This window comes from Pseudorasbora parva, chromosome 23 (genome assembly GCF_024679245.1).
Source record: "Pseudorasbora parva isolate DD20220531a chromosome 23, ASM2467924v1, whole genome shotgun sequence".
Classification (NCBI taxonomy): Eukaryota; Metazoa; Chordata; class Actinopteri; order Cypriniformes; family Gobionidae; genus Pseudorasbora; species Pseudorasbora parva.
Window position 1 is genome coordinate 7,879,181 of NC_090194.1, and position 24,176 is coordinate 7,903,356.

The 24,176-nt window shown below is 39.4% G+C and overlaps 2 protein-coding genes across 9 annotated transcripts in view; one reads left to right on the forward strand and one right to left on the reverse strand.

The window, feature by feature from the left end:
• Positions 1–1,182: 1,182 nt before the first annotated feature.
• On the reverse strand, positions 1,183–6,223 carry chordc1b (cysteine and histidine-rich domain (CHORD) containing 1b). The gene is made up of 11 exons (XM_067432792.1): positions 6,045–6,223; positions 5,578–5,627; positions 5,422–5,478; positions 5,159–5,277; positions 4,848–4,951; positions 4,705–4,760; positions 4,534–4,604; positions 2,750–2,855; positions 2,366–2,485; positions 2,159–2,221; positions 1,183–1,838 (listed from the first exon to the last, which is right to left on the reverse strand). The coding sequence occupies exons 1-11, from the start codon at positions 6,106–6,108 to the stop codon at positions 1,674–1,676; spliced, it is 975 nt and encodes a 324-aa protein (XP_067288893.1). The 5' UTR covers positions 6,109–6,223; the 3' UTR covers positions 1,183–1,673.
• A 461-nt stretch (positions 6,224–6,684) lies between these two features.
• The window catches only part of LOC137062904 (protocadherin Fat 3), a 71,982-nt gene continuing 54,490 nt past the window's right edge, over positions 6,685–24,176 (forward strand). For all 8 annotated transcript variants that reach the window (XR_010901307.1, XM_067433844.1, XM_067433845.1 and 5 more), the window contains exons 1-3: positions 6,685–6,816; positions 7,394–10,693; positions 21,350–21,667. Coding sequence is in view for 7 of the 8 variants with exons in the window: in XM_067433844.1 (XP_067289945.1) it covers positions 7,411–10,693; positions 21,350–21,667 (3,601 nt within the window). In the remaining variant the exon portion in view is untranslated. The remainder of the gene's footprint in view (positions 6,817–7,393; positions 10,694–21,349; positions 21,668–24,176) is intronic.

The window sequence follows — 24,176 nt, forward strand, 5'->3', positions numbered from 1 at the left end:
CCATAGGAATGAATGGAACGCTTCAGTATATGCATCCCAAAAATGCAAAAACCTTAGACAATTTTTGGTATCTTCTGAATGCATCAATATAGCGGAATGGCTCACTTGCTCCAAGAGTCATGAAAAATCTTTCACTTGGGCTATTTAAAAAAATATATATTTAAAGGGTTAAGTTGCCTTACTACTTTGCTCACCCTCATGTCATTCCAAAACCCAGACCTTCCTTCATCTCGGACCACAACGATATTTGAAGTCTGAGAGCTCTGACCCCTCCATACACAGCAATTTAAAAACTTGAGGCCAAGAAAGGTAGTAAAAATTGTTAAAGTAGTCTGTGACTCCAGTGGTTCAACCTTAACTTTATGAAGTAACAAGACTAGACGGCAATGTAACTAACGGTTTAAAGGACCAGAAAGGTATTAAGATTGTTAAAATGGTCCATGTGACTAGTGGTTCAACCTTAGTTTTGTGACATGAGGAGTGCTTTGTGCACAAACTATTCCATTTTGTTCTAGCCTGTGTCGGTCTCCTCCCCAGTTCACGTTAAAACGGTGACGCTCCTGCGTCCTGGTGCTCTTGTGAACAGTGTCGGCAGTCATAACTTGAAAGCGCTATTTTTGCAAAGGAGAAGGACACGGGCTAGAACGGAATTTGAAAGTATTCTTGTCGCTTCACAAAACCAAGGTTGAACCACTAGTCACATGGACTATGTTAACAATCTTGAATACCTTTTTTAACATTTTTACTACCTTTTCTGGTCCTTGAAAGTATTAATTACCCTGCTGTCTATGTAGGGGTCAGAACTCTTGGCTTTCATCACATCTTGATTTGTTCCAAAGATGAACAAAATGCCTTGCATGTTTGGACTGACACTGAGTGAACTTCCTTTAAGCTACGTTAAGCGTTTTCTAACTGCTTTCAATGGGAGACATTCAAACGTTTAAAATGTAATTAAACATGTTCATTCATCTGCTTTTCTGCACCTAGTATGCTTTTACTAGTTTGTTTAATGAGTTTGGTCTTAATGCCACGTTAAGCGTTTTACAGTGTCCTCTTTTGTGTCAATGCCACCAGAGCAGAGCCACTTAATGAGTCTTGCAAATGGCCTAAGTCTTGTTTGCTGTATGTATCAATGCAAACCATTGTAACAGTGACACACAACCAGTGTAAACCAAGACAAGTGACAATTTAGTATGTAAATCCTTCCAGGCTCACCTGAACTTTATTATACAATATCAGTGTTAACATGCTTTCTGCTTAATCTAGCAGAAAATGATTCAAATCTTATACTTGAGCAGCTTGTTTTTGGAAAATAATAATCCCTGCATAAGAACTTTACAAAGCTCCCCCCATAAAAAAACACCCATTCATTCCTTATAAAAATCCTGGTCTATTTCAGATGTTTTTTTTTAAATGGCAAAATGCCCTTTGACATACCAGCTAGTTGGAACTCTTGCTCCAAATAAACCAATATTAACAAATGCAGCTTTGTGTGAGAGCTTTAAATAAAAATCCTTTAAACAGGTCCTGTACAATAAATTTATAATTTGACCTTGGACAAAGATTTCTGAATTTTCCTAACATTCATGCTTCATTATGCATCAACCCTTAGAATCAGACAATGATTCCCAATCAGAGCTGATCATGGTGGTCCTCTTACAATGTCAATCAATTTAATCATCATCCTCACTGTCAACATCGTTTTCATTCTTTTCCTCCTTTGGAGGAGCTGCAGGTGGTAGATCCAGTCGGGCCCATGACATTGGCTCTGCCTTCTTTAACACAACCTCAATCTTGGCAGCCAACATGTTCACACAACTTTTACTTGCATCAATTACCTTAAGGGATAAGCAAATGGACAACATCAGAAGTAGTCATGTTTTTTTTTTTTTCTTTACTGTGGTGCTGAAGTTTATATTTCAGCAATAAACCTCAAAGTAGTGGCATTAGGCATGATGTGGAGTGGAACCTACTTTAGGACCAGAGCTATATGATCTATAATAAAATATTGAAAATTATAAAATTAAAATACTTATTCATATACACAGACAACTTTGAGGAAATTGTCTTTAGTTTTTTATCTTTCTGGTAACACTATATAACACAATGCATGCACTTAAAGCTTTAATGAAAAAGTACTTTACAACTGAATACTCACCCCCCACAAACTAATCTGCTTTTCAAATTCTTTCTCTCCTTCAAATATAATGCGGATTTTGAGCTGCAAGAATAAAAATAACCTTATTTGGCACATTTTAAATTAGAAGCATACAGAAATTTGCAAGTAAACGTTAAATTATACAGTTAAAAACCTGACATTTCTATGTAATGACAGCATAAAACAGATGTGACCATGACGTCTTACCACAGTACTGTTCCCCTCCACTGAGCTCAGCTCTGGTAAAGAATTTTTGGCATAAATGGAAATGATGACCTGACTTCCTGTTTGGTGCCAATCAAACCGGCATGGTACAACTTTTTTCCCCTGTGTACACACATTAAAAAAGCCATCTTCCATTTCAGACAAGATTCACATGTAAACTTATTCAGTATTTTGGTCTTCCATTAAAAAAAAAAAAAAAAAAAATTCATTTGGAAGTAGCATATGGGCCTAAAAGAGAGCCATACGCCATGTTTTATTGGATTGTATGTGTAAATACAACATCATTGCTGTCTAAAATATGCAGGGACAAAATCCAATGCAAGTCATATAGTGCGTTGACTTTTAAATCTCATGGTAGGCACTTACTGTATCTTTTATATTCCACTGATGATTTCCTTTGGTACAGCCCTCCTGAGACAGAAACGTGTTGAAGTCTGAGGTTTTCCTCTTGCAGCAGCTCCAATATTTCATCCTTTTATGAAGAAAGTTAAAAAGAGACTTACGGGCAGTTTACACGGCGTTGTTTTCAACTAAAAACATTTTGGCTAGGGGTGTTGAAATGGATAGTTTCTATGATGCTTCGTGATGCAGAAGTGGAAAATTCTGCATCGATTTTAGCCGTTAAAGCCTAGACGTTTCTCTAATGCTATTCGTTACATATGTGCTAGTCTCACTAGTGTAAAATGACAAGAGGGAGGCGAAACACAAAAGCGAGAAATAAGTAGTGCGTGTTATTGTAATTTAAGTAGGCTACACTACTTCACAGTTTAGTATCTACCAGTGTAGATCTAAATGCTCCTGTCGTCTGCTGTGTTCAGACTTAAGTTTAGTTTGACTACATACAGGAAGTGTACTTTCTTGGGAAATAAAAAGGGAGTTCATACACCCATCAGGCATTACATTATGACTGTGTTGATGCCAAAACAACCCTGACCCTTTGAGGCTTGCACTTCACTAGACCCTTAAAGGTGTGCTGTGGTATCTGGCACCAAGATGTTAGTAGATCCTTTAAGTCCTTTAAGTTGCGAGGTGGGATCAGGTTATGGATCAGACTTGTTTGTTCAGCACATTCCACAGATGTTCGATTGGATTGAGATCTGGGGAATTTGAAGGCCAAGTCAACACCTCAAACTCATTGTTGTGCTCCTCAAACCATTCCTAAAACATTTTTGCTTTGTGGCAGGGTGCATTATCCTGCTGAAAGAGGCCACAGCCACCAGGGAGTGCGGTTTCCATGAAAGGTTGTACATGGTCTGCAACAATGCTTAGGTAGGTGGTACATGTCAAAGTAACATCCACATAGATGGCAGGACCCAAGATTTCCCAGCAGAACATTGCCCAAAGCATCACACTGCCTCCTCCAGCTTTCTTTCCCCATGAAAGTGACGCACACGCACCCAGCCAGCCATGTGATGTAAAAGAAAACGTTATTTATGAGACCAAATCCTAATGCTTTCCCATTTTTCCTGCTTCTAACACATCAACTTTGAGGACATAATGTTCACTTGCTGCCTAATATATCCCACCCAGCACCCACTAACAGATAATCAGTGTTATTCACTTCACCTGTCAGTTGTCATAATGTTATGCCTGATCTGTGTATATCAGCTTAAATTTTTTGACTGCTTAAATTCATTGACGGAAATGTAGCCATGTGCAGTAATACTGCAACGCATTTGATGCAGCATGATATTGAATCGAATGGTTGACATGATAATCGAATTTAATCACGAGGCCGTTAATTTAACGGGCATTTTGGAGAAAATGCAAACTTTGGAAACGGTTTTAAAGTGTACATTTTTGAAAAGGATACCATTATTGTCTCCTTGTAAACTACTGTACCAAAACATGAATGTGAAAATGTGCATGCACATTACATTCTACATGTTCAATCTATAGGTGCGTAGTGTTTCTTTACAAAGTGACAACTACTGGCCTGGTGACATTTAGCCATTTTTTCAGATTCATGTGAACGGGATGGTTTTGATGATTGTCTGTACATGAAAAACGCAAAGGAAAACCTTTTCAGTTTTTAGTAAATTTGCTGTGTAAACATACCTTAAATTGCAGATATATCGGAGATTTCTCCATCTACACTTTTCTAGTAGTTTCAAGTAGTAATTTTCAGTTTTGATCGGATGTAAATTTACCCTTCATGGAAGATAGGTACACCAGCATGGTACAAACACGTCTCGCCGTCACTGTCTTGTCCGCTGAATGTCTTAAAAACAGAATAATGAGAAACCGTTGTTTATACGATGGGCTAAAGAAACTATGTGCCATGGTTTTTAATTCAGAAAAGCAGACGGTGCAAACAGTACCTTACTGCAGCCTCCATTCTTACAGGACGTCCCTATCTTAATTTCATCACTATCCTCTAAAATACAGGAAAGGGAAAAAAAATGCATCAGATTAAAAGACAAATATAAAAAGGTAGGGGAAAGGAGGGTCAGGCTTTTCTTACCTTTTATCTCCTCTGCATTTTCCTCAGTTAGTTTCAGCTTTTCTAAAGCCTGTTTGAGTGAAGGAGAGACCTTCTGTTGTAGAACGGAGAAAGGCTCATCTGGACTACAAGGGCAAATAAAAAGGATGTTTTAATTTATCCTTAAGAGGTTCTAACATCAGTGTGGGTTTTGGCTGGGTGGACTGTTAATGAGAAGAACTTGTTCCCTATAGTAGATTAAATGCAGCATTACTTTATCCTTTGAACATCTGAACTAATGAGGCGTAAAATACAAATGGGGAAGACCCTGTCCTTTTCAAGTGTGTTTTTACCTTGGTCGCTGAATAGACTCCAGAGGTTTTGGTGCTTGGATGATGCATTCATCACACTTCACCTCTGGTTTAACAGGCTCAGTGGGCTTCTCCTGATTATGAGGTCCTTTCGTGCAACCCTAAGCGAATCGTAAATACAGATGAACATGTCAAGACTTACCTATTTCAATATAATTTGATATTTTAATCTATATGAGAAAATACACAAATTTATCTATGAAATTGATCATTCGGTCTCATCACAGACTAATTATAGCACTCACAGCAATACTAAGGAAATCTGAAAAGTCAGTTGTTCGTCTCTTGCAGCAAGACCAACCCTGGACAGACAAAATTTAATAGGTACACTGAATAACAGTAACAATAGCACGATTATATATTCCATTTAGAGGTAAACTGATCTTTATGCATGTACACACCTTTAATGCATCATGAAACACTGGCACTCCGGGGTGGTATGTGCATACATCTATGGATAAGAAGAGATTGATTATGAAATGTGACGTCACGGGAATATAGTCACGTGTTCACACAATGTGCAGACTACAGTTAGTTAGTTAGATACTCCACCAACTGCTCAGCTACAAGATTCTTCCTTAAGATGTTTACATACAGTAACTCGCTTGTATTCTAGCCATCTGTTAAACACATATTAATTTTTAAAGTCTGTGCTAATGGTAAAACATCATTCAAACGGTGTTCCAGCTACAAGATGCTTTACTAAATTAACATGCTAAATAAAATTTATATCTGACCCTTTTTAGAGGCGGTCAAGTTTTGTTAATAATATATGCATATGAATAAATGTTAAACAGGTGTTTTTTTCTTCAAAACGTGCCCTGCTATATACCATAGCCATTCAGCTATCGTTTATCTAAAGTCTTACCATCTGAATTCTTGTCGGGATCAAAACGTTGTCCACATCCCTTATTATAACACAATACAGACATAATGTTTGACAAAAATGCAAACGAATGTTATACACCGTAATCAAGAGGGAATGATCCGAAGTCCTAACTAGCTCGCTGCTGCGGCTGCTTCCCGTCGTGAGGCTCCTTCCGGAATATTTCGTGACTTTCCGTAAGTGGTCGTTCAGCGCTTCGGCTCCAATCGTTTATTTTCGGAACGTATCGGAATTATGGAATCACAGAGTGGGAGATGGGATTCGCCGGCGAACGGAGTTTAAATGAAAAACACAGCCAAGGTTGTGCTGGAAAACGAACCTTGTTCAGTACTATTTCACTCCGTCACATTACTGATATAATGTGTTCAATTATTATCGAAATTATTGTTTTGGTTTATTTTTTAATATTAAAATAACAATACAAATTAGTTATATCGATATTCTAAAGAACATAACTTGTTTTGTGCGCTCTATATAGAGCAGACACATTCATCGAATTGTAAAATTTTGAATGAGATAAGGTTTCGATCCTATTGTTGCTATGGGACAGCAGCAACAACAACTCCGGTTTCATTTGCGCATTCACGGGATAACGTGCACACGTGAGCGCGCTTTAGGAGGTGCGCGCTCCACTGATTACAGTCAACTGTGAGTGGCAGTGAGTCCTGTGTGGAAAAGAAGTGTAGGATGTAGTTTCACAGAGCGGGTTCCTGGATGTTTGCAGTGAAGAGATTTCTTTCTCCCTAAGCCAGAGGTAAGAGCTCATTCGCTTATTTTGATGCACTAATTATCGGAGAACAAGTGACTGCTCGCTCTCGGTAACAAACATATTTTACTAGACTCCACAGCGTTGAAAGTTTCCTTTGATTACAGTCGGATTTTAATAGAGAGTCTTGCGTGTATCCGAGAGGATGGGTTTTGTTTGACATTATCAAAGTTATTTACTTTAAATGCAATACAAATACAATGCCAAACTGCAGATAATGTCATTTAGTCAAAATGTTTCTTGTTGCACATTTCTTTCAAGTTTAAATATTATTTGCTGTGTGTTTCATTTTTTGGGGGGTGATAATCGTCATTTGTGCTCTTAATTGCTGTTATCAATCTTGCTGAGATTACCATTTACCTGGCTTGTCAGGCCATTACTGAGTCGAATGAGAGCAGGTCAGGTATTTATTTATTTATATTTTATCATTGATTTATATTTAATCTTAACCAAGGGCTTCTGAATAAATAACTGCCATAGGATTTATTTGAACAATAGGGATATGTCTTTGTGAGATAAATGCCCTAGATTGAAATGGCTTACTGCATATATCTCTTATTTGCAGGGTAACTGGATGATGGCATGGCTATAAACAGCTGCCCTAGGGGCAGTATGAGGATCCGGCTCACCAGTTTCTTCTTATTGCTCCTCCACCTGCTTCCTTGTTTGGGGCAACTGCAGGAGCGAGGGATCTCCTCCTTTCAGTTTACCGCCTCCATCTACAATGCCACTATTTATGAGAACTCTGCAGCTCGGACATACATTAGGACCGAGGTTAAAATGGGGATTGCTCTATCGAAGTTGGGCCCTTTGGACATCAAATATTTAATTGAATCTGGAGATGATGAGGGTCTTTTTCAAGCTGAGGAATTTGTGTTGGGGGACTTTTGCTTTCTCCGCATACGAACTAACGGGGGGAGTGCCGCCATCCTTAACCGTGAAGTGCAGGATAATTATACATTAACGGTTAGGGCAACCAGCAAAGGCGTGCTGGAGGCTTCTGTGATAATTAATGTGCAAATTATGGACATGAATGACCTCCGACCTTTGTTCTCTCCCACGTCCTATTCCATTGATATTCCAGAAAGTACTCCGTTGGGAGCAAGTGTGGCTCAGGTGACCGCCACTGATGCAGACATCGGCTCCAATGGTGAGTTTTACTATTTCTTCAAAGAAGACATAGCAGAGTTTGCTGTTCACCCAACCAGTGGAGTGGTATCGCTCACAGCCAAGCCCAATGCAGATAAAAACAGCAGATTTGCCCTTGAAATTTTAGCTGTGGATCGTGGAATGAAGGTTTATGGGAACAGTGGTATTAGCAGCACAGCCAAACTAGTGATCAGTGTTGTGCGTATCAATGAGTTTGCACCAACATTGAATGCAATCGCACTTTACCCTTTAATATCAGACAAAGAGCCAGTATACGCCACTGTTACTGTTGAAGATTTGGACGAGGGACCCAATGGAGAAATTGAGTGGGTTGCCATCATCGCTGGTGACCCACAGGAGCTGTTTGTCCTTGACAGAGCGCCACTTGGAAATGAATACAAGCTGAAGATGTCTGAAACGGTCAATTGGGATACATTTCCTTACGGTTGCAATCTCACTTTTCAAGCCAAAGACAGAGGCACACCACCAAGGCTCTCCAACACTCAAACTGTTCAGCTCTTGGTTAAAAAACCACAGTCTGTGAAGGTGAGTTTTGAAAAGAAGATTTACAAAACCTCGATTATTGAGATTGCACCACCAGGGACCATTATAGAGACTGTGAGGATATCTCCAAGACCGCCGGTCATCAGCTATGCCCTAGGTCTGACCTCAGATTCAATTTATTTTATCATTAATCCACTTACTGGTGTCATCTCAACAGCGCAACAGTTTGCCACATTAAGTCAGGAGCTCTTTGATTTGGAAGTGATGGAGACAGTGACTGGCATGACGGCAAAGGTGCAAATCATGGTTGAGGATGCTAACAACAACTCCCCAATGTTTACCAGCACATCTTACGAAGTCTCTGTCAATGAGAGCATCCCCATTGGCACTGTCATTCTCACTGTATCAGCGGTGGATGATGATAAAGGTGACAATGGGTGCATAACATACAGCATTGCCAGCCTTCAGCCCCTCCCGTTCATCATCAACCAAAATACAGGAGAGCTGACAATATCCACAGAACTGGATTTTGAATCATCTTTGGAGACATATGTGTTCGCCGTCAGAGCCTCAGACTGGGGCTCGCCTTACAGACGTGAAAGTGAAGTCAATGTCACGGTACAAGTGTTGAACATTAATGACAACCAACCCCTTTTTGAGCGTGTGTCATGCAAAGGTACGATAGGACGTGATTTTCCTGTGGGCCAGACGATCATCATAATGTCTGCCATTGATATTGATGAGCTTGGGCTGGTTAAATATGAGATTCTGTCTGGAAATGAGCAAGATGTCTTCAGTCTTAACCCAGACTCTGGGATGTTGTCATTGAAAAGACCCCTCGCTGCAAGAAGTGTAATGAATGAACAGTTCAACTTGATAGTAGCTGCGTCAGATGGCGAGCTGCTTTCCAAACCAACCTTTGTAAATATATCATTGGTCAGAGACAGAATGGCAGCAAGGAGTTTCAATTGTCGAGACACAAAAGTTGCACAAAAGTTAGCTGAGAAACTTCTGAAAAGAGCCTCCGCCATTAGCAAATCCAAAGTGGATGAAGGCTACACGGATCTGTTTTCTGTCAACAGACACACGCCTCAGTTTGAATCATTTCCATCAGATATTGTAGTTCGTGAAGACATGCCTGTGGGAGCCAGTGTTCTTCAAGTGAACACAAACGATGGTGACACAGGCTTCAATGGTCGCGTCTTGCATGCCATATCAGATGGGAACGTCGACAGCTGCTTTAATATTGACATGGAAAGTGGCCTAATTTACATTTATCAGCCATTGGACCGTGAGCGATCAGACCGTTACCTACTTAACATAACTGTATATGACTTGGGCCTTCCACAGAAATCCAGCTGGAGATTGCTGACAGTTAACATCGATGATGTAAATGATAATAGCCCAAAATTTTCCCTCAAGAGCTATACTGCCGTTGTACCAGAGAACGCAGCTATCGGCACAGAAGTTATCCAGGTCACAGCCTCGGATGATGATCTCGGTCAGAACGGTGAAATCTCATACAGCTTATTAACAAGCACCTCTCTGTTTGCCATTAACAGTGAGACTGGGTCTGTTTATGTGTCTGGTCAGTTGGACAGGGAGTCCACCTCGGATATCACCCTCAAAATCCAGGCTAGAGACAAGGCAGAAAAAGGGAATCAGATGTTCTCAGAGACAACCCTGATAGTTTACCTCGAGGATGTAAATGACTGTGCCCCTATCTTTATTCCCAGGAGTTATAGTTGCCGTGTTTTAGAGGACCTTCCTATTGGTGCAGTTATAGCTTGGCTGCAAACGCAAGACCCAGACATTGGATCTGGTGGATGGGTGAGATTTTCCCTCTCCAATGACTTCAATGGGACATTTAAGGTCCATGCTGACAGTGGCGCCATTAAGGTGGCCAAGGACCTGGACTATGAGAAGCAACAATTCTACAATCTCTCAGTGGTTGCAGAGGACATGGGATTTCCAGTGAAGCTTCGCACTGAGTCTTATCTTGAAGTGGAAGTCATTGATGTCAATGAGAACCTCAATGAGCCATACTTCTCGGAATATGCAGTGAGGGGCACTGTGAAGGAAAACTCTCGACATGGAACCAGTGTCCTCCAGGTGACTGCTCAAGATGATGACAAGGGCAGAGATGGAGTGATCAGATACTCTATCAAAGCTAGAAATGGTCTTGGAAGGTTCTCCATTGATGAAGAAACAGGTATTTATAATTTGATTCTTTGTGCTTTTTGGTTGTGTTGTCTGCTATGTTTTATCTCTTTTGAAGACTAACCAGTCCCGAGTGGATGCTTGCACAATAAAACAAAACCTGTGAAAATGGTTGTGAAATTATGCCCTAACATTTTACTGCAGTGTGCTGACTGAATGGTATTAAAAGGTCACTGTGATTGTTATTTGTCTTGGCAATGAATTTGTGCTCCGAGTCTACAATTGCCTCTAAAATTGCTGCCACTAGAGAAGACCACTGACCTAGAAAGGTAGGACTTAACCTCCGTGTGGTTTAAATCTGTGCTCTTCTGGGATTTCTAACACAGTCTGTGTTTCAAAATATCTTATGTGAGATCTGATATTTGTAATATTGAAGAAGAAAAACTGCTTAGTTACTTGCACAACTTGTGTGGTGCCAGCTTCATCATTAATTACAGCTAATGACTATTGATTAGAGAACTACGACGGGCAGTGGGATGTAACTGTGGTCCTCCATTCACATGTCAGCTAATTAGGCTGAGCCTGTTAATCAGCCCCCTGTTTAAAGTAAGCGAGTAGGGCACGCTTTTGCCAGAACCTCAAATGAGCATGGATTTTCCACAGAGAATTGAATGCCCTACCAGCAGCAACAGACAAGTTGTAGGGAAAGCGGCTACATGAGAACAAGAGTTGTCTTTCATCTTCAAAGTAAAACCTCTGGGACAAGTAAGGACAGTGGCATTGGCTCAGCACGCCCACTACATGCCGCCTACAAACATTAATTTAGCTGCCATGTTGTGCGGCGTGTTACGAGTCCTTGACATTGTCACTAGATTTTTTTGATGATTGAAAGTGGGCAGTTCATGCAATAATCTTCCCAACAAGCAGAAATCAAAGGCACTTGATCTTGATCGCCAGATGAAATGTGTTGGGTTGAAGTTGTTTGTATGTAGAGTGATTCCGGTATAGGAAGTCTCTTTGCGCAGATCCAAGAGTGAACTCAAAAGGCTGGTGGGATTTATGAAGGCCTTATCGGCAGAGCGCTCTGCTGCTTTGAGTAGGCATTGGTATTCCTGCCCACACTTTGGGAAATAAATCAGAGTGCACTCTCACTCAGACGCCTGTCGAGAAACAAGTTCAGCTCTAATTTGCCTCTGAGATTTGGCCTCTTTTTCTCCAGAGTCAGGTTAAGTCCTTTATGTCAAAATCTCTTAGACACCTGCACAAAGGGCCACTTGTGCTGCACATCCCCACACACTGCAAAAGACTGATGTATTCTGTTTAGCTTTTTGAAAGATAACATATTTTTGGAGCATATGGGAGTTGAGGATCTTTACCACAAACCCTCTTTCTCTTACAGACTTCTTGAACTTTGATTGTAATTCAGGGGAGATATAAAGGGTTTTCCTTTTGTTTCCTGCATGGCATACAAAGCAAATGTCTCTCTCTGTAACAAAGATGCAGATTTTGGAGTAGAATGAAAGGAACAGGGAAAAGAGAAAAATACTTTTTTGGCAGGTTTTGGTGCAATGCTTGTGAACTCAAGATACGTGGAGATACTTTGCATGAAAACAACTGCCCTTGATCTTGCTTCTAGACATAAAGAATGACTTGTTGGCTTAGTTCTGCCTGATTATATTTACATCTTAAAATGTGAACTATCATTTTTCTCGGAGAATTTGAAATTGAAATAGTGACACCAAATGAATATTATGGAATTACATTATGGCTACCCTTTTATTTGCTGCAAAACATCTGCTATTAAACTAAATTGGATGTGCGTCAACATGTTTTGCATTTGATATGGTTATTTCTGTAATTTGCGAGTTCTATAGAGGATAATTAGTACCTCTTTGTGATATAACTAACCACAAAACACATAATCAGCCTTTTAAAATCTGTTACAGTTGAAGGACACGCCACCAATTTTCTGCCTTCTCCACATGCAGTCGTTGATGTTTATAATACACACCTGTTGGTTGACGTTCATGAATAATGTTAAATCCTAAAAGCAATGGCTTGTAAAGCAAAAGAAACAGACGGATTTAGTGCTGTTTCAATGACGTGATCAGTGGTTTGAGATTCACAATCAGCTGAAAGCCAATTGCACCGTGTCAAATCATTTGCATTGCTCTAGTCGCTTTTGCAACTGCAAATTAGCATCTCATGTTCAAATGCTTTACAAAATCAGGCACTTAGTGTAAATCTGTACCTCTTTAATTTGAACTGGGACAGGCCTCGTGTTTGGAAGAATTTCTGATCCTCAGCATCAGAACCTGTGGGAATCCATCAAAACATCCTCTGCTTCAAAGCTGGATTCTTTGAATCAAAACTGTGGAAAACATGTCTGTAGAGTCTGTAGAGTCCTGTTTCAGACAGCACTGAAACTTTGTGTCACATATATATATATATATATATATATTTTATGCCAGCTGTCATATTTCTGACTTGACTGATGTTTTTTATCAGTGTATGAATGTATAGAAGCAGAGCGCTGTATTCCGAGTATCAACATTTGTTTGCTTGTGTGACAAATTTTACAGCAGTTTGGTAGAAAGGTTTTTAAATATGTGGAATCTGTAATGATATATCAATGAACTTTCCACACCAAGATTAAATAGTTCTCTCATGTCAAGGGTTTTGTGCATACTAAAAAGAAAACTTGACATACATTTTTAACATCTTTGCAAATTTCAAAGATTGTTTACTCCTGGTAAACTCTAGCTATGTTAGGGCAAGCTATATGTTTCCTATATTCCCTGAGTTGCAAGACGTGGGTGTAATAAGAGTACATTTGGCTGAATTTCAGGCTGAATTGCGTCCCAATTTACTCCTATTGCAGTATAACAAATCTAGCATGCTTAAAAGCAGAAACGGCTCATTAGTGAACCTTTTCTCCCTCCATCAAATTCACTTTAGCTAGAAATATAAAGATGAGTTGGTACACTTTTCATTTTTCTCTCTGGTGGTGAAACACTAGCTCAAATTGCTTAAAACAGGTCATAAACGGGTCTTTCAGTTTGGTAACAGGCTGCAACCTTACATGCATTACGTATGCCCTAAATTTGTAATAATTTATTTTGTAAAGTTTTAAATAGGCATGGTATGACTGAAGGGCGAATAAGGTTCATTTAAATAAGTTTTAGATGTAAATTATTACAATATATGGGACGCCAGACATAATATTTGGTAGAATTAAGTAGCAATTACTAAAATACCGCTATTACTTATTTGATAAATGCTTTTACTAAAATGAGCAATGGGCATAATTTACTACAGCCCTTGTGTAAAATCTGCATGAAAATGTTTCATGATTGTTTCATGATCATGATTTAAGTTTTTCTTCTGTCAAATCAACTTAGATTCACTAATGTTGTTTAGAATAAATAATATTTTAAGTTTCTGTTGATTAAACCAATATCTTTGTATTAAAGGTGCACTATATATGATTTTTGGAATGAAATATCCAACAACCACTAAAACAATGTTATATATTTTGATGACTTGTGTACTTCCATTATCCTAAATGTTTCCAAGAATGTTTATATCCAGACAAATAAGCAATTTTAACCAGGACACGGGCCGTGTCTGTGCTTCGCCTATCAATGACGACATACCCTCGATTTCCGTAGAATTTGTAGAAACCATGAAAACACCAAAGGCACTAATATATTATGTCTTTTATTACAGATGAGCAACTGTTTGGATACATTGACAGACGTTAATCATTGTTATATAGCTCAACATAGTCTAATGTATGTAATATGATAAAACAGCGCTGCATTACCTCACATACACATAAGTGGAAGAAGCGGAAGCGCTCGTCTGAAGCGCAAACACTCGTCTCGTCAAAATAAATGCTCCGAAATCAAGGTGCCTTTGTTTTAAATAAGCGACATCTATTGGTGAAAAATTACATAGTGTGGCTCTAAAACTACACTATGTAACTTTTTCGTCCATTAGAGGGTTGCCTATTCAAAACAAAGGCGTAGTTTGATGACGCCAAGTTTGAGCTTAGAATCTTGGGACGTGGTCTTCACCTCACAGCCGGTGGAAAAGAATCAGGATAGGACTTGGGCAGAAATCATGTTCATGGATGTGGTTATTAACGTTATTGTAGTGTGAAGCAGAGCTGGGCTGAGTGTTGTGGAGCTGAGCAAGGCAGCTGGAGCGATTGTTACGGAACACACGGCTCGCAAGCAGTGGGACTTTTATTATGACGGGACACGGTTATCGGCGCTATTTCCAGCTTTTCCGGTCAAGGTAACACAGCTTTGTTTATCATATTCGATACATTTAAGTGTATTTAAAATTATGACGTTACTCTGTGTGTGTGTTTGCTCAGTGGCTGCTGTGATACTTGTTCACACTGCTAAGAGTAAAGCGCTTCTGCAGAATAAAACAAAACCGATGGTAATGCAGATATGACAGTTGACAGGCGACTCCCTCAGACGTCCCGGTTCCTTAGTTAAAATAGCAATTTTCTCACGATTTATAAATACTTGGAAACATTTGGGATATTGTAAGAACGTAACTGAACAAACTATATAACACTGGCCCGGTGGTTTTTGGATATTTTACTGCAAAAATACTACATAGTGCACCTTTAATTCAAATGTTTAGTTTCAATGAACTCAAAATTTTAAGGCAACCAGTCTGTTTACTTTTTAAAGTTAAACAAACAAAGGGCACCTATTACGTAAAATTCACTTTTACATAGTGTTTGAACATAAATGTGTGCTGGTAGTGTGTGTACATCCACCCTATAATGATAAAAATCCACCCAGTGCTGAACCGGAGCAGGTTTAGGATCATGTCTGTGCAAATAATTTCACTTTAGACTGCTTTGTGAAAGAGGGGCAATGCAAGGCAGGCTTTGCTAAAAAGTTGTTACTCCGGATGGATCTGTACCAACTGTTCATGATTCAGCTCATAGAATCCAGAGCATACTGGTCACGGCAGTAATGAAAGGAAGAGCTGGCACTTTATTACAGTTTTTTAGAGTTGTTTTACAGATATTAAGTTGACTAGTTTAAGCCCCCCCCCTGAAAAGGTCTGTATATTTGTTTGCTGTTTGTTGTAATGAGTTAGTTGTATGTGTTTTTGTGCAATTCACAGTGTGTACTGATGATAATGCAAGGGAGAGATTTATGGACAAGACTTTAATGCGCACTTCTAGTACTATGTTTTATTCAGCTCTTACATTGATTTTTGTGGAGTAAAACGGACGCTTTATCTTTTGTATGAAGTACAATAAACTCCATAAAACTCATCAGTAAAGTTTTTGCCTATCATTCAGATGTGTCCGCTGCAACATGCTTGTGCTAATAGTGAATCAAAGGAAGATAAAAACAGAACTTATAACCGTAATTAAACTATACCGGTTCAATCTCCATATAGCACTTATTCTCTGGCTCTGTAGGCATGACTGTCTGACTTATTATCATTCCGCGAGATGAGATTCTCCTGACACCAGACATGAGCTCTTGAAGCTCCGCCCTCATCTTGAAAGGGGGCCGGAGAAACCAGCTCATTTGCATTTCATTTTGCTCACCCCCAAAAAGTGATCATTTCAACATGCTATAAAAAATAATCTGTGGGGTATTTTGAGCTGAAACTTCACATATACTCTCTGCATGGGGACATCAGAGAATTATTTTACATCTTGTAAAAAGGGCATAATAGGTGCTCTTAATGGTTTTAAGAAAGGCACACATTTCAGTTATTCAAAGATCTTACACATGCTCTCAGAAAAGGTGAGGTTGTGCAAAAAAAAACCTTATATGGCCATAATTTGGGAATGTTTTATGCATTACCACATTACCCGTCCTTCGGATGAGACGTTAAACCGTGGTCCCGACTCTCTGTGGTCGTTAACAATCCCAGGATTTCCTTCGATAAAGAGTAGGGGTGTTACCCCGGCATCCTGGCCAAATTTGCCCATTGGCCCCTGTCCATCATGGCCTCCTAATAATCCCCATATCCTGATTGGCTTAATCACTCTGTCTCCTCTCCACCAATCAGCTGGTGTGTGGTGGGCGTTCTGGCGCAAAATGGCTGCTGTCGCATCATCCAGGTGGATGCTGCACATTGGTGGTGGTTTAGGAGATTCCCCCCTTCTATATGTAAAGCGCTTTGGGTGTCTAGAAAAGCGCTATATAAATGAATTTTTATTATTATTATTACCAGATGTGGGCATGTGCTTCTTTATAATTATATGCAATCAGCAATTAGAATGCATCTAGAAAGTGGGTAAGTTTATTCTGTTGTGAATCCTTCTCATTTTTTTCTTCTTTTTCTGTGCACACATATGCAAATTGTATAACATTATTAGTCCAGCGTACTTTTTAAGATGATGTTTGTCTGTTAATGTTGATTAAAAAAGTTAAAGATGAACTGTTTTTGTTTTCTTTGAAGGTGTGTATTGTGGATATAGCAGATTTCCTTTAGGCAAATTGACCTGTCACACTGTGTTAGTTCACTGAGGAACCCTTCAGTCAGCTTCAGATGTCCCTGTATCCTTTGTGTCTTTGTCCCCTTGGGTGTCCTACTTTTAAATGCTTTTAAGGTTTTAGTAAGTATCAGGGACCAGCTTGCTGTATTGAGTACTCCTCTTTTTTTCAGCTCCAGTGGCTGTGAGAGTCGGAATCCCCTCGGCTGAATCACTTCACGCCTGAGTGGTTTTGTTCTGTGCCATGGTTGACCAATCGACGCATTGCTTTGCACAGCTACAAAATGGGTCATTCTGTCAGTGAAGCCTCTTCCTATCAGTGATCGTATTTGCATGTGCTCGTGATGCAATGTCGAAGTGCTCCTAATCATAGAATGGCAGAGCCAGCATTTTGGTCAGGAATGATTAGATGTGCTATGCTGAAGGCCTGAAGGTCATACTGAAGGTCTCTGAGTGGAGCCATTTGTACCCTGCGGTGGAATTCCCAGCCCATCTAAAGTTAGTGGTATGTCCAAGATGTCAGTTTGGATTGGACATCACCAGCTTAAAATCTGTCCGCTCAGCAAGCATGTTCCCTAAAAAGAAGTGTAACTGTACTACACCTAAAGTGTAAACAGACTGTTTAACACAGTGTTGTATACACTCACCTAAAGGATTATTAGGAGCACCACACTAATACTGTGTTTGACCCCTTTTGTCTTCAGAATTGCCTTAATTCTACATGGCATTGATTCAACAAGGTGCTGAAAGCATTCTTTAGAAATGTTGGCCCATATTGATAGGATAGCATCTTGCAGTTGATGGAGATTTGTGGGATGCACATCCAGGGCACGAAGCTCCCATTCCACCACATCCCAAAGATGCTCTATTGGGTTGAGACCTGTTGACTGTGGGGGCCATTTTAGTACAGTGATCTCATTGTCATGTTCAAGAAACCAATTTGAAATGATTCAAGCTTTGTGACATGGTGCATTATCCTGCTGGAAGTAGCCATCAGAGGATGGGTACATGGTGGTCATAAAGGGATGGACATGGTCAGAAACAATGCTTCGGTATGCCCAATTAGCACTAAGGGTCCTAAAGTGTGCCAAGAAAACATCCCCCACACCATTACACCACCACAGGGGCGTAGCCATCTTTTCAGAAGTGAGGGGGACAGAAATGTCGTAATACCATTTTTTTTTTTTTTTGGACCAATATAATTTATCGCATCTCTTGATGTTAATGATTAATTGGGCAAGATATCAAATACACTGCTGAACAATAACCAATAATTAATATCTATAATATTATTCTCCTATTCTCCTTTTTTGTGTGCCAATTTTATGATTGGTTTATATACTACAAACACTTGTGCATTAAGACTCCCTAGATTTTATGCAATGTTAAAAAATATATATATATTCTGATGTAACTCATCTGTTCTCTATGTGAATATATAGTAAAATGTAATTTATTCCTGTGATCAAAGCTGAATTTATCATCATTACTCCAGTCTTCAGTGATCCTTCACTAATCATTCCCATATGAGGATCTGATGATCAACACACATTTAGGATTATTATCAGTTGTGCTGCCCATGGTGATGCTTAAAATTAAAAAAGAGAGAAATTAATACTTTTATTGATCAGACATGCATTAAATTGATCACAAGTGATATTTTTAATATTACAAATTAGATAATTTATTTAATAAATGCAAATAAATGCTGTCCATTGAACTTTCTATTCATTAAAGAATCCTGAAAAATAACATGTAGGCTATCGTGGTTTCCACAACATTTTGGGAACTGTTTTCAACACAGATAATAATCATAAATGTTTCATGATTATGAAATCCTCATCTGAGAATGATTAGTGAAGGATCATGTGACACTGAGGACTGGAGTAATGATGATAAATTCAGCTTTGATCACAGGAATAAATTACTATATATTCACATAGGGAAAAAAAGCGGGTTTAATTAGTAATTTGTTCAAAATATTACTGTTTTCACTATTTTCGATTACATAAATGCAGCCGTGGTGAGCAGAATACTAAACATTAAAAAAGCTGCATTATTCATATGATACTTTATTGTCAATAAATAGCCTACATTGAGATGACTTAAAAAACACACATATAGCATATATTGTCGCACTCGTCTGATTGTCGTCGTCACGTTTCATCACTCATAACGATTGTTTTCCTTCAGCTGCAGCTCCAGCTTGACAGGGTATTACAAATCCACTTTTGGACTTTCTGTGAGAGCGCCCTCCTCATATTAAGATTCGGAAAAAATTACAGGTAATGCATAGATAATTTTTTGTCTCTGAATTTAAATCTTGATGTATTCACATTGGTTTCTATGTAAATACAATACACTTGCCCCTGACCTCAAGAAGCGCGCTATCAACCGAGTTTAGAGAAGGCTGTCGTTAGCGTCCCTGTTAACTTGTCCGCCCACGCACAGGGTAACACCGGTTCGAATCCTGCTCGGAGCGGGTCGACTAGGATCGGTGAGACCCAGTAAAAGTGCGGGGGACGAAAATACATTTTATTAAAAGTGAGGGGGACACGTCCCCCGCGTCCCCCGCGTAATCTACGCCCATGCACCACCACCTCTAGCCTGCACAGTGGTAACAAGGCATGATGGATCCATGTTCTCGTTCTGTTTACGCCAAATTCTGACTCTAGCATCTGAATGTGTCAACAGAAATCGAGACTCATTAGACCAGGCAACATTTTCCAGTCTTCAACTGTCCAATTTTGGTGATCTTGTGCAAATTGTAGCCTCTTTTTCCTATTTGTAGTAGAGATGAGTGGTACCCGGTGGGGTCTTTTGCTGTTGTAGCCCATCTGCCTCAAGGTTGTGCATGTTGTGGCTTCACAAATGCTTTGCTGCATACCTTGGTTGTAATGAGTGGTTATTTCAGTCAAAGTTGCTTTTCTATCAGGTTGAATCAGTCGGCCCATTCTCCTCTGACCTCTAGCATCAACATGGCATTTTCGCCCACAGGACTGCCGCATACTGGGTGGTTTTCCCTTTTCACACCATTCTTTGTAAACCCTAGAAATGGTTGTGCGTGAAAATCCCAGTAACTGAGCAGATTGTGAAATACTCAGACCGGCCTGTCTGGCACCAACAACCATGCCACGCTCAAAATTGCTTAAATCACCTTTCTTTCCCATTCTGACATTCAGTTTTGTTCAGGATATTGTCTTGTCCAGGACCACACCCCTAAATGCATTGAAGCATTTGCCATATGATTGGTGGATTAGATAATTGCATTAATGAGAAATTGAACAGGTGTTCCTAATAATCCTTAAGGTGAGTGTATATCAATATTTTCTAGTAGACTCAGTATAATTTTAAGATGGAAGAGAGGCATTTAATTATAGACCTTTATTAATTAATCTGATTTATTTAGCACATTTATTTTTTTAGAATAAATCACTAAATTAACACATTTATTTGACAGCCTTTATATAATATTATGCATAAATTTATGTAATTTACATTTTTAATCAATAGGAAATTAAATTAAAGGAACTGCATTCACACAACATGGAGAAAGACTATACCGTAGTTACTGGTACCTTTGTGGTAACTATCCCAGGTGACCCCGATACCAATGCTTTCCGTGTAGCTCATTGCCAAATTGAATATTTTTGCAGATACCTTTTATATGGGTCTAATGTTTTCACAATTTAGATGTAGGTATTGGACTGTAGTAAGAGAATGAAGCTCTGCCCCCTCAAAAAAGGCATTTTCTCTGAATTGCTTTTGGTTGGTCCCAGGTATCGTTGACAGTTGAGCAAATTTCCCCAGAGAAAAACTGAAGAGAAATTACACTTTTACGCAGACCACACCAGCTCTGGTATTGAAACACTCTGCTGAACTGACTTTGGTTTCGGGAGTGCGTCTAAAACATTAATCTTTTAGCCTGACTCTAATCTCCTCAAAATGTTAGGCACATTACAGTTTAATAAAGTTTGACACCAAAGTTTGAGTCATGGTAGGGTCGGATGCTTTTGATTTGTAGTTGAATCACAGACCAAGTTATGGATAGCTTTAAAAATAAGTGAATGTTCCCAGCTCACTCAGGATAGAGTACTGATAGCAGTTTATGTGTCATAAAAATAATTTGTCATAAAAGCTCTCAAACTGTGTGTAGTTCTTGGTAAATTCATCAAAAAGTTGATCGATATTAAATATGTTTTTCCTCTTTTCTTACAGGAATGATTTACACTACTGGTACCCTAGATTGCGAGACTCAGGATTCCTACTGGCTAACGGTATATGCGACAGACCGAGGTGTGGTGCCGCTCTCTGCCACTATTGAGGTGTTTATCCAGGTGGAGGATGTGAATGATAATGCACCTTTGACCTCTGAACCCATCTACAACCCGTACGTCATGGAGAACTCTCCCAAAGATGTGCCTGTTGTCCGTATCCAAGCCCAGGACCCTGACGTCACTGCCTCAGATAGCCGCCTCACGTATCGTATTACTGCCGGAAATCCTCAGAACTTCTTTTCCATAGATTCCAACACCGGTAAGAAAAGAAAAAAATAAACTATGGTATTTTTCATTACATAACTGGGGCTCCATATTGACTTAATTTTATTGAATTAAATATATCTAAAGCAGGCACATTAATCGCATTTAATCGATAAATATTTTTTTCTTCGAAATTAAGGATTCTAATTTATAATATTATAGACTTATATTCATTATCATATTTTTATGTATTTGAAGTAATCACACAATGAGTATATTTAGTAATTAGCAGGTGATCTAGACAATTATACTGCATAAATGTATGCAAATTACATTTTATGGAATTTACATTACAGAAAAAAAGATATGTACGATTATACCACATAAATGTATGTAAATTATGTGTATGTATATACAAAAAAACAACGATCAGGTATAACAATATGACCACTGACAAGTGAAGTGAATAACACTGATTATCTCTTCATCACTGCACCTGTTAGTGGGTGGGATATATTAGGCATCAAGTGAACATTTTTTCCTTAAAGTTGATGTGTTAGAAGCAGGAAAAATGGGCAAGTTTGACATGGGCCAAATTGTGATGGCTAGACAGATATATCAAAAGAAAGGAACCGTGGTAAGCTGGTGACAGAGTCATGGGCGGCCAAGGCTCATTGATGCACATGGGGAGCAAAGGCTAGATTGGGTGGTCTGATCAAACAGACGAGCTACTGTAGTTCAAACTGCTCAAGAAGTTAATGCTGGTTCTGAAAGGTGTCAGATACACAGTGCATCAGTTTGTTGTGTATGGAGCTACATAGCCACGGACCAGACAGAGTGCTCATGCTGACCCCTATCCACCGCCGAAAGCGGCAACAGTGGGCACGTGAGCATCAGAACTGGACCACTGAGCAATGGTAGAAGGTGGCCTGGTCTGATGAGTCACGTTAGATCACGTGGATGGCCGTGTGTGTGTGCTTCGCTTACCTGGGGAACACATGGCACCAGGATGCATGAATGTTATGCCTGATCGGTGTGTAATATATAATATAACATATATAAAGTCATATATTTCCTTTTGCATTTGCAAGAAAATAATCTTTGTCGAAAAATCACATTTTCCTTTGAAATTTCAGTGCGGTGTCTCCCAGTCCAACCTCCTATTGCTTTCACAGATCCTTTCACAAGTACTACTAAACAAACTGAGCAGCACAGGCTGTAATCTGCTTCAGTGTCAGGACATTCTAGTGTGAAGAGTTAACACACATGCAGAGTTCTGATCCCATGGCATGCTGGGTGCATGCTGCACTGCTGATTACACCGGGGTGCTGCTTTCCTTGTCATTTAAGAAGTGAGTCATGGGAGCTTATGTATGCAGCAGTAGTCAGTGAATTAATTAAACAAGGTTTGGTGCCAGCAGGAAAGCTTTTCGTTCTACTATCGGCAAATCCCTCCAAGGCGGCATGTGGCAGCACATATTTACACTGGAATACAGAGGTTTAAGCTCAATAAATCTAACTCAATATATATAATGAGATGTGAGCGGGTGCGTTGCATGCATTGATATGTGGAGAGGAGAGAAGTAATGCTGTATTTCTCCGTGACATACACTCTATTTGAAAGCCTTTGGGCCAGTATGAGTGTTCAAGGATGAAATATATGAAAAACAAAAACCGGAAGGGAATGAAATTATGGCTGAATCAACCCAAAGGTATCAAACCTTGAACGCTTTATAGTTTGGCCCTGGACTACAGTCATAGATCCTACTTTAGCTTCAGCCACTGCTGGGAAAAGCCGTTGTAATTGCTCCCCACTTATCTAGCTCTCTTTTTGTGATTGCCTGTTGAACTCCGCCTAAGTGTTCAGATAAATTGCATTGTGAGCTCTTTTATAAAAACAAATGTGCTGTGACTAAGCCAGCAACCAATTACTGCACCCTGAAAATAGAGAGTGTATGTTTGATTATTAGTTTAGAGTGCTTGCCTCTAATAGAGGCATATCTTTTGCAATTTCTTTTAGTTACAAATGCTCTCCCAAGAATGTCTTTACGGTATATTTAAATGGATGGCTTACGAGTAAAAATCAGTTTCCTACACTTTCCTCGCAGCCGCTGTGTTCCTCATCAGCTCTGCGAGTTCATAGCTTCTCTAATTTCTCTAATTGAGTCTCTCTGGATAACACACATTAGGGAATACTGTGGATTCCAGCAGTGCGACTCAACCTGTGCCATCAGGAGTTCTTTGTTGTCATGGTTATATTTCACAGAGCATCATTGGCTCTGGAATCACGTACACCGATTTATTTCAGGTAAATAACAGGGACTTGAGCTAAAATGGTCACGGTGTCCTTTTAAAAGGCTGAAATTTGCAATACGTCTGTGCATGGTGTATATAAGAGAATCTTTCATATGACTTTAAGTGGAACTAAAAATGAGAATTTCACAGAAAATGGGGAATAACTCTCTTAAGCTTAAAAAATAGGATGAAAAAGCACTAAAAAAATGTTATAAAAGTTACCCATACAACTGATGTGCAAGCTCTGGATGAGAAACTGACTGAAATTTG

Coding starts and splice junctions, on each gene's coding strand:
- chordc1b (XM_067432792.1), bottom strand. CDS start 6,108: ATGTCTGTATTGTGTTATAATAAGGGATGTGGACAACGTTTTGATCCC. Junction 5,278..5,421: donor CAGATTTCCTTAGTATTGCT/GTGAGTGCTATA, acceptor CGATTCGCTTAG/GGTTGCACGAAAGGACCTCA. Junction 4,952..5,158: donor GAGTCTATTCAGCGACCAAG/GTAAAAACACAC, acceptor TTGCCCTTGTAG/TCCAGATGAGCCTTTCTCCG.